This window comes from Mizuhopecten yessoensis, unplaced genomic scaffold (assembly GCF_002113885.1).
Source record: "Mizuhopecten yessoensis strain PY_sf001 unplaced genomic scaffold, ASM211388v2 scaffold3459, whole genome shotgun sequence".
NCBI classification, from domain to species: Eukaryota; Metazoa; Mollusca; class Bivalvia; order Pectinida; family Pectinidae; genus Mizuhopecten; species Mizuhopecten yessoensis.
The window spans coordinates 436,307-454,235 of NW_018405055.1; the positions used below are offsets into that span (position 1 = coordinate 436,307).

The following is a 17,929-nucleotide window of genomic DNA, read 5'->3' on the forward strand; positions in this document are numbered from 1 at the left end:
TGTCATCCCTAGAATTCCTCCAAAGGCACTACCCAGTTGAGCGTAAACGTCTTGCATATGACTCACTCGTGCAGTCTATCTATTTTGGAATACGCTTGAACTGTATGAGATCCTTATTTCCACACTGACAATGACTCAATCGAAAAGGTTCAACGACGTGCAACGGGATTCACAGAAACGACTACAAATCCAGAGAAAAGGCAGTGAAAAGATAATGCTTCATCTGCAAATCCTCACAAATCTGGTACATGGAACCAGCTATAAACACAGCTGGATTTCTGATACCCAAGACGAAAAACACGCTTTCTCCCGATAAATGCACGGACTTCTCTACCACTGATGTGCTAGCAATTAAAGCAGTGTAAACAACAACTCAGAGTATTATATTGTACCAAACCATCATAATCAGTCGTTCTTTAGCGAAACCATCATATTCTGTAACCTTTTTGATGGCAATATAGTATGATTCAAAAATGTCAGACCTGCACTTAACTCGTCCTGTGACATAAAGCCAGCTGCGCATTTACTCACACATGGTATTTCTCAGAATGGGACCTGCCTTGTATTCCTACGGATGCAGATAGTTCTTTCACGTAGAGGAGAGGTTTGGACGAGAATGCCAACCAGCTTCTACATTAAGTTGAATGCTACTCCTTCGTGAGAACTACTGGCTGTGCTACCACTTCATAACCTTGGTGACGTATTTCTCTGGTTTCAGCTCGTATTCAAAATGTACAAGACGATGATCATGGCGTGTATTGTAATTGCATCCATATATGGACTACCTATTTACGTAAATTACACATGACTGACCTTGGACTTCCAAACGCCTAGCATTGTGAATATACGACGGGTAAAACATGTATTGCTCCAATGGAAAAGTCTTATAGAACAACTAGAAATATAACCTAAACTGATATGCGATATTAACACGTTACAAAGATTACAAAGAGTTAGTAGCATGCGATGAGTTTTAGACATTTCATCTGCATTGTATTATTGTTCATACTTAATACGTGGTGTTTCCTGAACTCCTTCAATAAGTAAAACCGATCTATTCTTCCCCAGTCTTACCAACTGTATGAAGACTTTTCTTGATGCTTATGAAGACTATACTTATTGTCAAAAATCCCTGGATTTATTTTAATTTAAAATCACGCACTAACATACATCAACACTCGCGGTCTTAAAAGACAACACACATATATTTTTTTGCTATTTTCCTTTTAAAATATCCATGCGACTTCTTCCGAATCTTTCTAGGATGTATCAATAATTTCTTTGAAATAAATGTAGGTATAGTAATCTCCGAATTAATAGATTTGTAGACATGTTTCAGGATAGATAATAAATAATACACACCATCCGATATTTTTTTTATATAAGGCTTTATTCGGTTTTAAAAAGGAAACCATTTTATTGTGTGAGGTACGTTTGACAGATATATGCTGCCGAAAGTGAGCAATCCACATCAATCCAAACGCCCGCAGACGTCACGCCTAAACAGTTGACGTCAGACGCGACCGATGGCTTTCTTAAGGCCCAATGGGAGTTGAGATTGATTTGCTGATCATTCTCTATCCAAGTCCATGTGCCTTCTGCTCCTAGGTCGTTTCCGCCAACCCAAAACACTGAATGAAATAAAATAAAGTAATCTGTTCTCATTTGCTGTTACATTAAAGGCGTTTTGTAATAATTTATATCACAACTAAGTCTGATAGTGATTTTAAAAACAATATCTCACAATAAAGGTTCTTTTAAATATTTTTATCAACCGTAACGTTTCTGTCACTGTCAATTACAATGCTTCAGTAATTATCACATGTGATGCTTCTTTTGCAGTTTACCTCTATTTTTGTCAAAACCCATTTTATTTTTATGACCATAACAATCCGAATGTTGTTACTTTTCATGTAAGTGAAGTCTGTTTCTCCTGACTGATACATCATTATGATTTATATACAATACTGTTGTCTGTACCTTTTGGTGTTATTACTTACTTAAAACATTAATGTTATCTGTACCTGCTGATGTTGTTACGAACTGTAAACATTTATATTGTCTTGTCTCCCGATGTTGTTACGAACCTTAAACATTAATGTTGTCTTACCTCCCGATGTTGTAATGTACTGTATACAGTAATGCTGTCTGTACCTCCCGATGTTTTAATGTGATATACACACTTATGTTGTCTGTACCGGCTGATGTTGTAATGAAATATAAACATTAATGCTGGTTTTCCTCCCGATGTTGTTATGAACCTTAAACATTAATTTTGTCTTTCCTCCCAATGGTGTAATGAACTTTATACATTAATCCTGTCTGTACCTCCCGGTGTTGTTACGAACCTGAAACATTAATGTTGTCCGTACCTCCCGATGTTTTTACGAACCTTAAACATGAATGTTGTCTTACCTAATGATGTTGTAATGTAGTATACACATTTATGTTGTCTTTACCTGCTGATGTTGTGATGTAATATATTCATTAATTCTGTCTTACCTCCCGATGGTGTAATGTAATATACAGATTTATGTTGTCTGTCCCTGCTGATGTTGTAGCGTAATATAAACCTTACTGTTGTCTTACCTCCGATGTTGTAATGTGATATATACATTAATGTTGTCTGACCTCCCGATGGTGTAATGTACTGTATACAGGAATGTTGTCTGTACCTCCCGGTGTTGTTACGAATTTTAAACATTAATATAGTTGTTTGTACCTCCCGATTTTGTAATGTAATATATTCATTAATTCTGTCTTACCTCCCGATTTTGGTACGAACTTTAAGCATTATTGTTGTCTTACCTACCGATGTTGTAAGGTAATATACACATTTATGTTGTATGTACCTCCCGATGTTTTTACGAACCTTAAACATTAATGTATATATCACATTACAACATCAGCAGGGACAGACAACATAAATGTAATATACACATTTGTGTTGTCTTTACCTCCCGATGTTTTAATGTGATATACACATTTATGGTGTCTGTACCTGCTGCTGTTGTAATGTAATAATGTAATATACACATTAATGTTGTCTTGCCTCCCGATGTTGTTACGATCCTTAAACATTAATGTATATATCACATTACAACATGGGGAGGTAAGACAACGTTAATGTTTAAGGTTCATAACAACATCGGGAGACAAGACAATATAAATGTTTACAGTTCGTAATAACATCAGCAGGTACAGCCAACATAAATGTGTATGTTACATTACAACATCGGAGGTAAGACAACAGTAAGGTTTATATTACATTACGACATCAGCAGGTACAGATAACATAAATGTGTATACTACATTACAACATCAGGAGGTACACACTGGCTACATGTATATACTAACAGTAACAACCGCAGGAGGTACACACTGGCTACATGTATATACTAACAGTAACAACCGCAGGAGGTACACACTGGCTACATGTATATACTAACAGTAACAACAGCAGGAGTTACATACTGACTACATGTATATACTAACAGTAACAACCGCAGGAGGTACACACTGGCTACATGTATATACTAACAGTAACAACAGCAGGAGTTACATACTGACTACATGTATATACATAATACCTAACAAAAGCAGGAGGTACAAACGGACTACATTTATATACATAATAACTAACAACAGCAGCAGGTACACACTGACTCCATGTATATACTAACAGTAACAACAGCAGGAGGTACACACTGACTACATTTATATACATAATAACTAACAACAGCAGCAGGTACAGACAATATAAATGTTTACACTTCGTCACAACATCAGCAGGTACAGACACCATAAATGTGTATATTACCTTACAACATCGGTAGGTAAGACAACAATAATGCTTAAAGTTCGTACCAAAATCGGGAGGTAAGACAACATGAATGTTTAGGGTTCGTAACAACATTTGGACGTAAGACAACATTAATGAAAATATTACATGACAACATCAGCAGGTCCAGACAACATAAATGTGTATGTTACATTACAACATCATTAGGTAAGACAACATTCATGTTTAAGGTTCGTAGCAACATCGGGAGACAAGACAATATAAATGTTTACAGTTCGTAACAACATCGGTAGACAAGATAATATAAATGTTTACACTTCGTCACAACATCAGCAGGAACAGACAACATAAATCTGTATATTACATTACAAATACCTAACAACATTAGGAGGTACAAACTGACTACATTTATATACATAATAACTAACAACAGCAGCAGGTACAGACAATATTAATGTATAAAGTTCGTAACAAAATCGGGAGGTAAGACAGAATTAATGAATATATTGCATTACAACATCAGCCGGTACAGACAACATAAATTACCTAACAACATCAGGTGGTATAGACAGCATTAATGTATTTATGACATTACAACATCGGTAGGTAAGACAACAATAATGCTTAAAGTTCGTACCAAAATCGGGAGGTACGGACAATATTAATGTATAAAGTTCATTACAACATCGGGAGGTAGAGACAATATTAATGTTTAATATTCGTAACAACGTCGGGAGGTACAGACAATATAAATGTTTACAGTTCGTAATAACATCAGCAGGTACCGACAACATAAATGTGGATATTACATTACAACTTCAGGCGGTAAGACAACATTAATGAATATATTGCATTACAACATCAGCAGCTACAGACATCATAAATTTGTATATAACATTACAACATCAGGAGGGAAGACAACATTAATGAATACATTACATTACAACATCAGCCGGTACAGACAACATAAGTGTTTAGATTACATTACAACATAAGCAGGTACAGACAATATAAATGTGTATATTACCTTACAACATCGGTAGGTAAGACAACAATAATGCTTAAAGTTCGTACCAACACCAGGTGGTACAGACAGCATTACTGGATAAAGTTCATTACAACATCGGGATGTACAGACAATATTAATGTATAAAGTTCATTACAACATCGGGAACTAAGACAACATTAATTAATATATTACATTACAATATCGGGAGGTACGACAACATTAATGAATATCTTACATTACAACATCGGCAGGTACAGACAACATAAATCTGTATATTACATTACACCATCGGGAGGTAAGACAGCATTAATGAATATATTAGATTACAACATCAGCAGGGACAGACAACATAAATCTGTATATTACATTACTTAAATACTAGTATTTCAGAACTTATACACAGGTAAAACTCTACATTTACTTGTTTTACCTGTGTATAAGTTCTGATATACTAGTATTTAAAACTCTACAGTCACTTGTTTTACCTGTGTATAAGTACTGATGTACTAGTATTTAAAACTCTACAGTCACTTGTTTTACCTGTGTATAAGTTCTGAAATACTAGTATTTAAGTAATGTAATATACACATTTATGTTGTCTGTACCTGCTGATGTTGTAATGTCATATAAACATTAATGTTGTCTTACCTCCAAATGTTGTTACGAACTTTAAACATTAATGCTGGTTTACCTCCCGATGTTGTAATGTACTGTATACAGTAATGCTGTCTGTACCACCTGGTGTTGGTACGAACTTTAAACATTAATATTGTCTGTACCTCCGATGTTTCAATGTACTGTATACATTAATGCTGTCTGTACCTCCCGATTTTGTTACGAACTTTAAGCATTATTGTTGTCTTACCTACCGATGTTGTAATGTAATATACACATTTATGTTGTCTGTACCTGCTGATGTTGTAATGTAATATAAACATTAATGTTGTCTTACCTCCCGATGTTGTAATGTAATATACACATTTATGTTGTCTGTACCTGCTGATGTTGTAATGTAATATTTTCATTAATGTTGTCTTACCTCCTGATGTTGTAATGTAATATACACATTTATGTTGTCTGTACCTGCTGATGTTGTAATGTAATATATTCATTAATGTTGTCTTACCTCCCGATGTTGTAATGTAATATACACATTTATGTTGTCTGTACCTGCTGATGTTGTAATGTAATATATTCATTAATGTTGTCTTACCTCCCGATGTTGTAATGTAATATACACATTTATGTTGTCTGTACCTGCTGATGTTGTAATGTAATATAAACATTAATGTTGTCTTACCTCCCGATGTTGTAATGTGATATACACATTTATGTTGTCTGTACCTGCTGATGTTGTAATGTAATATATTCATTAATGCTGTCTTACCTCCCGATGTTGTAATGTAATATACACATTTATGTTGTCTGTACCTGCTGATGTTGTAATGTAATATATTCATTAATGTTGTCGTACCTCCCGATATTGTAATGTAATATACACATTTATGTTGTCTGTACCTGCTGATGTTGTAATGTAATATACACATTTGTGTTGTCTTTACCTCCCGATGTTGTAATGTAATATACACATTTATGTTGTCTGTATCTGCTGATGTTGTAATGTAATATACACATTAATGTTGTCTTAGTTCCCGATGTTGTAATGTACTGTAAACAGTAATGCTGTCTGTACCACCTGGTGTTGTTACGAATCTTAAACATTAATGTTGTCTAACCTAACGATGTTGTTATGTTTTATATACATTAAAATTATCTGTACCTCCCGATGTTGTAATGTAATCTAAACACTTATGTTGTCTGTACCTGCTGATGTTGTAATGTCATAAATACATTAATGCTGTCTATACCACCTGATGTTGTTAGGTATTATGTATACAAATGTAGTCAGTGTGTACCTGCTGCTGTTGTTAGGTATTATGTATTTAAATGAAGTCAGTTTTTACCTCCTGCTGTTGTTAAGTATTATGTATATACATGTAGTCAGTATGTAACTCCTGCTGTTGTTAGGTATTATGTATATACATGTAGTCAGTGTGTACCTGCTGCTGTTGTTAGTTATTATGTATATAAATGTAGTCCGTTTGTACCTCCTGATTTTGTTAGGTATTATGTATATACATGTAGTCAGTGTGTACCTCCTGATGTTGTTAGGTATTATGTATATAAATGTAGTCAGTGTGTACCTCCTGCTGTTGTTACTGTTAGTATATACATGTAGTCATTGTGTACCTCCTGCTGTTGTTACTGTTAGTATCAAGCTATTGACGTCGGTAGATTCAATCGTCACTAAACTTCCACCAAGCTGTCTGCATTGATCCTACAACAGAGAAACAATTTCCATTTCTGCATTGCCTTTAGCCAATAGAAACTAATCAGTTATTTATTATTTTCAGTCAAAATATGTATATACAGCCAGTCTCAGTATTTTGCTCCTATTTTGATTTGGTGAAATATATGAATGTATTTCAAGTCGTGAAGCCTAGGTTTTCTGAAAGCCGAGGTTTTGCGTATTGAAAATGAAGGAGTCAATCAATTCAATCACCTATAACTCGGAGATTCTACAAGCCTTTTAATATGATTTCAAATAAAACACTTGAACTTTGATATCTGAAGCCTTCACAAGATAAGGATTACTATATCATAATCATATTATTAAAATCATAATTCGATAGATTATACATTCATCTTTAAGCTGATATTGGTTTTTAAACATTCGTTCAGTATTTATTTCCCACAATAACATTATTTCTTTAGGTGGCCAATGTTAACGAACTTCAGTGGATATACATACGACAATAGGCAGTAGAGTCAAAAGATCGAAAGGCCCTGCCTAACCGCTCTAAATTATAGAAATACAGAGACAACAAAATCGTGCCTAAAACATTTATATCATTAAAAATTAAAACCTTTTGGCTAAAACAGAGACTGTCTTTAACTAGTATATTATGTATAGTGTGTCATATCCTAGCTACAAGGTAACAGCAAACTTCAGGGAAATACGAACAGGGGAAACACATGTTAAATACTTGTTGTATTGATAGTCATGTAAATAGTATTTCCCTCGTGTAATTATTTTTGTTTGGAACTTCATACAGCTGTGTTTGACATTGTACTTTCCAAGTAAGTCTGGGGTTTGATTTATTGACTAAAAATGATATTTCTATTTCTTGGATGACATCTTTTTCTTATTTTTAAGCTCATATTGATATATGAAAAATAGGTCACAAATGTTATTTTAATAAATTCTATTCTTTGCCTTGAGAAATAGTGAAAAAAATCTTCAATGATCTAATTAATGATGTCTGGCGTAGTGGTCTTTTTGTTTCTTGTTCAAACACGCACCAAGAACCAAGAAGAACCTAGATGGAAAATTCGAGGAAAAGATGCATCTTCTGCTTTCCAAGAAATAGCGATAACAAACCTTAATTGTCAAATTTCAAAATTTCACTCACAACTAAGAACCAAGAGGAATCTAGATAGGAGTGTCAAGAATAAAGTTCCTCAAGAAACTTATAGTTACAGGTGAGTCTTAAAGGAAGAAAAAAGTTGTATTATGAAATTTAATTCATGTTTGCCTTTCTGTATTTATTACCAAATATAGATGTAATCACATGTACGTGTCTTACAGTCACCATACAGAGCAATAGCAATAACAAATTTTAACTGTCAAATGATGTCATTGTAGAAAACTGTACTATCATAATAATCAATAGATGGCACTGTATCGTACCGTATTATGATAGTGAATATAATTATATAATGATGTACTTTTATTATGCATTGCTTTTTTCAATGTACAGTAATTTATACCAATGCATTCATTGTATTGTACTGGTCTACTTTTATATTCACTTTGTACTATACTGTACTATTATAATGTATTTCATTGCATTTTGTAGAGTATATCTAACGGTTCCACTGACATCATAATTAAGAACGAAATACATTTCAAGCATACTGATCGGTAATTGTATTAATTAGTTTTGTATTCTATGTTCATTGCTATTAATCTGATAAAAAAAAATATGTTTTTTTGGTGAAAATACTGTTTGATATTTCTCATTGGAGTAAAAAAAATAACACTCCGGACATTTTACTGGTAAAATATAATTAACTGTACAACATGACTGTTATAATTTATGACGCTGTAATATACTCTATATTGTAAGTCATCGTATACTACTTTATTGTTATTAAAGATCCATCGTATCGTTCTGTAGTTTTATGACGTATATCATTGTATAATAATCTGATTTCATAATATATAACACTGTATAGCGCAATATATATCATACATGATTTCTACTCTCTGATTTGTCACACAAGGAAGTAAGTTATCAGAATCTGGATTTATCAAATGTAAAGATATGATATTAATAGGTGTGGTATCAGCACGTGCATATATAACTGACATTGAGCACTCACCCGCCCGACGGTCCAATCGCCCGAGGAATGACCTTCGAAAAAGCATCTATTTTGGAAATATTTCCCATCACATGTCACTGTATAAAGAATAAAATAATTTTGTTTTAAGGCATATCTTCAGGTAATTCACTGATTTTATGTAAATGGTCTGATGTGGGGTTTTATCATGTAGAGATATTAAAATACACATCTTATTCACACATTTAGCTAAATGTAAACATTGCTTAAATACAAAATTTATAAAATCAATTCTTGGACGAAACTCATTCTTTTGTATTAAAACAGTAATTAATAAATGTTCTGTGTGCTTCTTCCTCATTCAATATTGTAAAGCTTTCTAGAATCCATTAGTGCGTAACAGTATCGACCAAGTAAATTTACACTGAGAAATTGTACACAGTACTTAACTCTTAACTCACTATTACATGCATTTTCTGCAATTACGAACAGCCTCCCTGTCAATAATAACAATTAACAGTTAAGAAGATGTATTACACGTCAGTAACTAACAATGATATCTACCGCGGCATGAACAATAGCGACAGTGGTGAACCAATCAATTGTTTCTGGGTAGGAAAACCTTAATGAGACAGCGTTCCTGGTAAAACTCTACAATCACTTGTTTTACCTGTGTATAAGTACTGATATACTAGTATTTAAAACTCTACAATCACTTGTTTTACCTGTGTATAAGTTCTGAAATACTAGTATTTAAAACTCTACATTTACTTGTTTTACCTGTGTATAAGTACTGATAAACTAGCATTTAAAACTCTACAATCACTTGTTTTACCTGTTTATAAGTACTGATATACTAGTATTTAAATCTCTACAATCACTTGTTTTACCTGTGTATGAGTTCTGAAATACTAGTATTTAAAACTCTACATTTACTTGTTTAACCTGTGTATAAGTTCTGATATACTGGTATTTAAAACTCTACAATCACTTGTTGTACCTGTGTATAAGTACTGATAAACTATTATTTATAACACTACAATCACTTGTTTTACCTGTGCATAAGTTCTGATATACTAGTATTTAAAACTCTACATTTACTTGTTTAACCTGTGTATAAGTTCTGATATACTAGTATTTAAAACTCTACAATCACTTGTTTTACCTGTGTATAAGTACTGATAAACTAGTATTTATAACACTACAATCACTTGTTTTACCTGTGCATAAGTTCTGATATACTAGTATTTAAAACTCTACATTTACTTGTTTTACCTGTGTATAAGTACTGATAAACTAGTATTTAAAACTCTACAGTCACTTGTTTTACCTGTGTATAAGTACTGATGTACTAGTATTTAAAACTCTACAATCACTTGTTTTACCTGTGTCCACATAGTAGTGAAATCGATCAATCGACCATAAAGTCATCGATGACTAAACTACCGTTAAATTTGATGTTTTGTCCATATACACGTAATGGTCGTCAAAGCTTTTAATTGTGAATCACTATTGGATATCTATATTTTCAAATAAAGTATTGATAGATAGTTAATGGCCTATTCCTTAAGTACTCCATAACAATAATGACGGTGACACAGCGCGCAATATGTGGAATATTCATAGCCATAATTGGAGAATGAGTATGCCAAAGCAAAATTATATACTATAAAATCATAAAATTTCGTTGGACATTAAATTTCGTTTATTTCGTGGATAACAAAAATCCACGAAATTAAATCCCCACGAAAACATAATTTTGAAAACCACGAAATGTTAACCCCACGAAAATAAATGATTCCACAGGGTATCTGAATCCCACGTAGGTCAACAGATGAGCATCTGGATTGTGAAAACTATCGGAACAAACACAAATACTGATTTTCTGTAGTTACATGTAGTAATAATATGCGACCTATTACACGTACATTTTTCTTTCTTTGCATAATGTACTTACAGGTGAAAATCACAACATGGAAAAATAAAGACGATCTAAAACCCAATTTAAACGACTAGGAAAACTAAAACAACTTACTCGCGTTTATACAAACACCAGGCCCACGTGTCGATTCAATGCATCTTTCGTCTACCCCACATGATATTGTGGCGCATGGTCCAAGTTGTGTCTGCAAGAGAAGTTATTTTTCATGTACTCTTCAAAGCATTTACATTACGTGAAACATTTTATACTTGCAACAATGTCAGTAATTGTGATATTATCAATATTGTGACGCACCTAATTCCTAGATCATTAGTAAGGATATACGTAGAAATTGATGAGTATCAGTGAATGTTTTGCTATGCATGGTTCCGAATGTCTATGATGTTTGTCCTTTTTTATTGTTGCTATGGCAAATCAAGTAATTTGTTAGCATTACTCGTCACCACTGAAATATCCATCTTTTACTACTTAAACAATATATCGAATGTCTTTAATCAATCACATAAATGGGAGTAAATACTATTTACCTCATATGGTCAACATAGACATATATTGATCTAGTCAGGTAAATCTACAGATTGGGCTAAGCAAATCTATAACTACATCTAAAGAATAAGAATAAATAACGAAAACAAAAGAAGAAAAAAACAAAAACAATTTCAACCAAATACATTTCTCGTGTGGCATATAGCCAGACCAACTGATTTCAATACGGCAGTTAAACAACAAATCGCTATTGCATGTGATGTTCTATTTATCTGATTTCATGTATTTAAATTCCATGTTTTCTTGTGATCAATAATATTATTTTCGTTGTACTTGTTTAATTATGATTATGTCACTGAATAATGATCATAATGTATTTACTTTCAAGTATTAGTGTACAGACGACCCACAAAATTATGCTAAAAAATGTAATTATATGTGATATTTGTCACTGACAATCTGTCATTCTGTCATGAAAAACCAATGAAAGAGAGAAAAATAGTGACAAACCCAAAAATATAACGGATTTGACCGAAACTTTACCCATTTGGTCAAGTTAACTGCTGTACTTAAGGGAAAACAAATTGTGTCACGTACAAAAAACAGAAGCATCCCGAATATTAAAAAGGTATAGTAATAAAACAAAAATTTCATACATAATAAATCCTGGCTGGGTGTATTTTCTGTTCCCTGCTATAATGTAAGTAGTTATAAGAACATTTTGAAAATAAACCAATTTGAAACGTTAACAATTCACATTGAAGCTAAGTTTTACTTGACAGGTTTTTAAGTATTCGAACCTTGGACCTTTTACCGTCCAGTTAAAGGTCATTAAAGGTCAACTGATAATTAGTCATATATTGTTCTGAACATTAGAACTTACCGACAAATCTATCGGAGAGGGAACTTGGGTCGACTTCCTGACGAGGCCACAGTATAATTGTTCCCTGTTAAATACGATGTCCGCACATTCTGTAGACAGTTTACATTCCTTCAAACATTTGATATATCCTGATGGCTGTATTTCTCTGAAGACGTGTCCATCATTCGGGGCCGCCTCACGATCTTCCCACTTAGCACACAACTCAGATTTTGTCAAACAGACACATGCCATAAACACAGCATAAACACCTATGTCAATTATCATTTTATAACGACATATATCCATGCTTGTCTAAATCAGCACTGGAACATAACATGTACTAGTACCAAACAAAGTTTGAACATTCATACTGAAGCCAAAGCACATGATGACTGCCGCCCTTACACCGTTATAATGATCGGCGTCACAGTGTGACAATGGATCAATATGTAGCAGGCATGTATGCAAGTCAACGATTATTGGTTACTGAATCAAGAACATGTGTTATTAATATGATTGTTCCGTGATTTAATCACATTACAAGAGTAATGTTGTCGAAGGACTCTCAAGGAAAGACATAACAATTTCCAAATGTTACAAAGACGAAAGTAAAGATTATTGACATATTTTTAGAGAAATGTACAAATTTATGTCGTCGGATTTCCTCAGTGTCTCCACACTTTATACTGCTACATTTCCATTACAAGTCCCCTATAAGCATTACCAGAAGAAATTTTGGTGACGTTAAGCTGTTCAAGGAATCTCGTTTACTCTGACAACACAGGCACTTCAATATCGAAAATATAAGGGAAAATATGTATTAAGGTCAATAATAACTAAATATTCAGAAAGTAAATATAAGGATTGAACGACATTTTTTTCCAATGTTCATGCCGATATGAAATTGAAAAAAAAGCCGTTGTCCGTTCTAAAGTTACATTGCCACTGTTTGGGTCGCTATTATTTTCAGATTACAGCAGCCCATATTCCCCCAAATGTTTCAAACCGGGAATAAATGAGGGACAGCAAACCCTCAAACATTGCTGGGACGTCATCTTTCATACTGCTACCAAAAGCCTTTTCAAAGCTCGAGTCTAACAATCTTGCCATTGTCCATGGCATGCATGCTTATGGTTAAAATCTTAATGATCATGAGTATCCTTCATTAAGATTAGTTTTGATAATCATTAAATATCGAAAACCAGTTTAAATGATAGTCATATCTAACCAGTAGTTTTGAAGTGCAAACATGCATTCCCCGAGAAGACCAGGTCTGACTTCTGTGACACGTGTGTGGCATGTATTTCCTACTTCGGCGGCTATAAATGAAATTATTATATGAAATGTATTACTTGGGGTAGCGCGTAAAATGTCAATAGTAGCGCATAAAATATAACGATACAAATAAAAGGTGATAGAGAAATGTCATTTATGATGATGAGATATGGCAAAAACTGTCAACACCTATGTTTCGTGAACAAACTAAACTATTGCGATTTGGTTGTTTATTTCCATTGAGAATTCTGACGTTTTAAATCTGGGACCCGTTGGACCGGTTAAGGACGGCCATAAAGGAAGAGTGACAGAGGATCCGATTTAGGTCTATGAACCGACTCATCGCTTCAATGCGCCGTCGTTGTCAGGCTGTTGCCAACATCAGAGGTTCCTAAATGCGGTATTTATTTTGTGAAACGCTGAATACACACTATAGTGACGTCGTTTCATGGAGACTTTTAAATAAAACCGACGTAAATGTATTGACACAACACATATTGATAACGATTTTGACTGTGTTGATTTACAACATTACAGCATGCCACTGATCTCGTTCTAACAAATCCGTCTGAAACTGCTTATACACTGATTAACCGATCGAGGGGCGAAACGACTTTAATAAATTATTCACCGAGGGTGAGAAATCGTTGGGGGAAACCAAAGGCCGCATTGGCCCCGGTTAATTATATTCTCAACATTTTGAATTATAAGTTTGTAAACCTTCAAATTTAAACAAAGATATGTACGTTTACCCTTACTCGACAAAGTAAAATTATTCATATATAGCTGAATACGCAATTACAAAAGAAGGTCCTTTTCTGGAGAAGATTTTCATACATAGCATTTGTATTATTCATATGGAAGAGATTTATCAGATTTTTTTCTGACAATGGAATCCAGAGGTTCTCTTAGTGATTTTCCACGTGTCTCTGATAAAGATGTTAATACATTGGTGGACGCAAGCTCTCGCTTCCACATAATATATTATTATCATTATAAAGAATGTTTGCTCATATTATATATCTCAAAGATTACTTGCTTGCACTATGTCAATCTAGGTCAAATCTAAGTCATGTCACGTTCCCAAGGAAAACAACTTAGGTCATAGCAACGGAACCACATGGAACATTACTGGGCGTAATAAAAAAATCGATAATATTCGAATCGTATAGGGACGTCAGATGTTCCTTAATAGGACGATGACATCCGCCCGTAGTCTTAATTAACCTGCATATCTAAAACCCTGCTTTTGTCCGTTTGCAGTCGACACCTATCAACAGTTTGTTTACTTTTTAAACTAAACAACAACGTCATAATTACTTATCTGTTGTGATCTTAAAGACATTATGTTTGTGTATTTTATATATGAGAGTGTGTCTTGACTTCATTTTGTTTTAGAAAAAGAAACCATCAAATGCAATATTTAACATAATTTATTCATATGACAAGAAATCATCGATATCAGTATATCTTGTGTACTAATTTACACACAGCCAGTCTTGGAACAGTTTGAAATGTCCTTTGCGCAGTCGTTGTATTCACAGCCATATTTAGGAGCGGGGGTATTACAGGCACGTAGCTGTTCCTGATAGCCCTTACAACTGACCAAACCGACCTCAGTCCTTGCTGCAATAAAAAAAAATAATAGTGAAAAAATGATTATGTATACATTATGTTCTATTTTTTGTCTGTGTAGACAGGTGTTTAGCTTGATTTGTTGTAAGAAAGCCCATTGTGCCTTTATCTTAAAGACCAAGCTTGTGTTGTCGTCCAATTATTTACATCAAGAAATTCGAACTACATTACTAATGAGGGCAGTAACAGCATGGACAGTATTGTTACAATTTACACAACAAATAACAAACAATGTAGGATAAATTCTGAGAATGTGTTAACAAGTCTGCAGATAAGGGGTGCCTATCACCTGTAGCAGGACCTCCCTTGGACCTGATGGAGAATAGCCGATAAGCTATTGACCCCGTAGTGCTGGAAGAGCAGAGTGCTGAAAAGCTGTGGCCAACAACCCGGTTCGAACATGGACTTGGACTGTGACTGACCCGAAGCTCATGGAAAACCATAGCCTGGTCGCTTCGGCTAGAGTTGGAAGTCACATCACATAGGCCTGGAGTTCAACTTAATGTCTTACCCTGGGCCATATAGAGTTGATGTATACAGTCCAGCTAACCCTAGGTTCCGGAGTTGGATTGACCGATTTGGGGTGTATAGCAGCAGACTGGCACCATTAATAATCCATGTTATATGTTATTACATGATGACAGTTTACTGCCATAGGCCCAAAGGAGTATGTGAAGCATTGGTTTGATACCAAAATGAGGATACGAGGACCCCAAAGAAGGAGTGAGGAGAAGGGAATAAAACTCCCCAAACACCACCAAGAAATTGACAACTTTGTATGACATTGACGTTATATCTACAAATCACTGCAAGAGAAAATGGTATGAAATATAGTAAGCAAAGAAGCTACTGCTCTATGACATATAAGGTACTGGAACAAAATATAGCCTATGCATGTTGCTATAATATCAATAATGCACCAGGTATATATCCAAGCCTGAGAAAGCTGTAGTATTGTCATGGTGTAGAAGCACCGCAGTAGTCCAAGCACCTTGTGACAGGTGATATTGGCTGAAGGATCTTTGTTCTCATAAACCGCGTTATTTGGTCAGTTGTTGATGTATATACTGAAAGCATTCCATACAGCTGACAGGGCTTGTGGTAGATATGGTATATCCGGTGTTGACAGGTTTGCTATAGACACAATAGTACCTGTTTAGATATACTCGCCCTAAACAGGTACACACTGAAATCTCACGTGAGAGGTAGCTGACAGGGGATGTGGTAGCTATGGTATATCCGCCCTTGACGAATTTGCTACAGAAACAATAGTACCCGTATAGGGACGTCAGATGTTCCTTAATAGGACGATGGTATCCGCCCGTAGTCTTCATTAACCTGCATATCTAAAACCCTGCTTTTGTCCGTTTGCAGTTTGTTTACTTTTTAAACTAAACAACAACGTCATATTTTTTTATCTGTTGTGATCTCAAAGACATTATGTTTGTATATTTTATACATGTATATGAGAGGGTGTCTTGACTTCATTTTGTTTTAGAAAAAGAAACCATCAAATGCAATATATGATATAATTTATTCATATGACAAGAAATCGTCGATATCAGTATATCTTGTGTATTAATTTACACAAAGCCAGTCTTGGAACAGTTTGAAATGTCCTTTGCGCAGTCGTTGTATTCACAGCCATATTTAGGAGCGGGGGTATTACAGGCACGTAGCTGTTCCTGATAGCCCTTACAACTGACCAAACCGACCTCAGTCCTTGCTGCAATAAAAAAAATAGTGAAAAAAATGATTATGTATACACTATGTTCTATTTTTTGTCTGTGTAGACAGGTGTTTAGCTTGATATGTTGTAAGAAAGCCCATTGTGCCTTTATCTTAAAGACCAAGCTTGTGTTGTCGTCCAATTATTTACATCAAGAAATTCGAACTACATTATTAATGAGGTCAGTAACAGCATGTACAGTATTGTTACAATTTACACAACAAATAACAAACAATGTAGGATAAATTCTGAGAATTTCTTAACAAGTCTGCAGATAAGGGGTGTCTATCACCTGTAGCAGGACCCCCCTTGGACCTGATGGAGAATAGCCGATAAGCTTTTGACCCCGTAGTGCTGGAAGAGCAGAGTGCTGAAAAGCTGTGGCCAACAACCCGGACTCTTGCGGTATCCTACTGCAAAGAGCATAAAAGATGACTAAGTTTGGGTCCTTTGTTGAATAAGGGAGTCTTCATCTATGTGCGTCATTGGGAAAAAAACATGTTCAACTGCCCTCATTTTAACACTTGGGATCTCTATTTGTTTTCTTTTCTGGCTTCGGTTATCGTTCATTTGACGATTTCTCCGTAGATATCTGTATTCTTATTACCCTAGCTGTTTCAATGACGTTAAATCCGTCCCTGTCTGTTTTAGTGAGGGTTAAATTTACATAATCAAAGTTAAATTGATGGTTCATATTATATTATCTTAACTTTATATGATAGTGACACGCTATATGATAAGGTCAATGTTATGGTGAAATATATTTTGCTATCTTAGATGATATG

General features: G+C 34.4%; 1 protein-coding gene across 1 annotated transcript; it reads right to left on the reverse strand.

Annotated features, from left to right (window-relative positions):
• Positions 1–1,392: 1,392 nt before the first annotated feature.
• LOC110447528 (low affinity immunoglobulin epsilon Fc receptor-like) lies at positions 1,393–12,900 on the reverse strand. Its single transcript, XM_021493294.1, has 5 exons — positions 12,527–12,900; positions 11,251–11,341; positions 9,258–9,334; positions 7,062–7,149; positions 1,393–1,631 (listed from the first exon to the last, which is right to left on the reverse strand). The coding sequence occupies exons 1-5, from the start codon at positions 12,809–12,811 to the stop codon at positions 1,417–1,419; spliced, it is 756 nt and encodes a 251-aa protein (XP_021348969.1). The 5' UTR covers positions 12,812–12,900; the 3' UTR covers positions 1,393–1,416.
• Between the last annotated feature and the right edge of the window lie 5,029 nt (positions 12,901–17,929).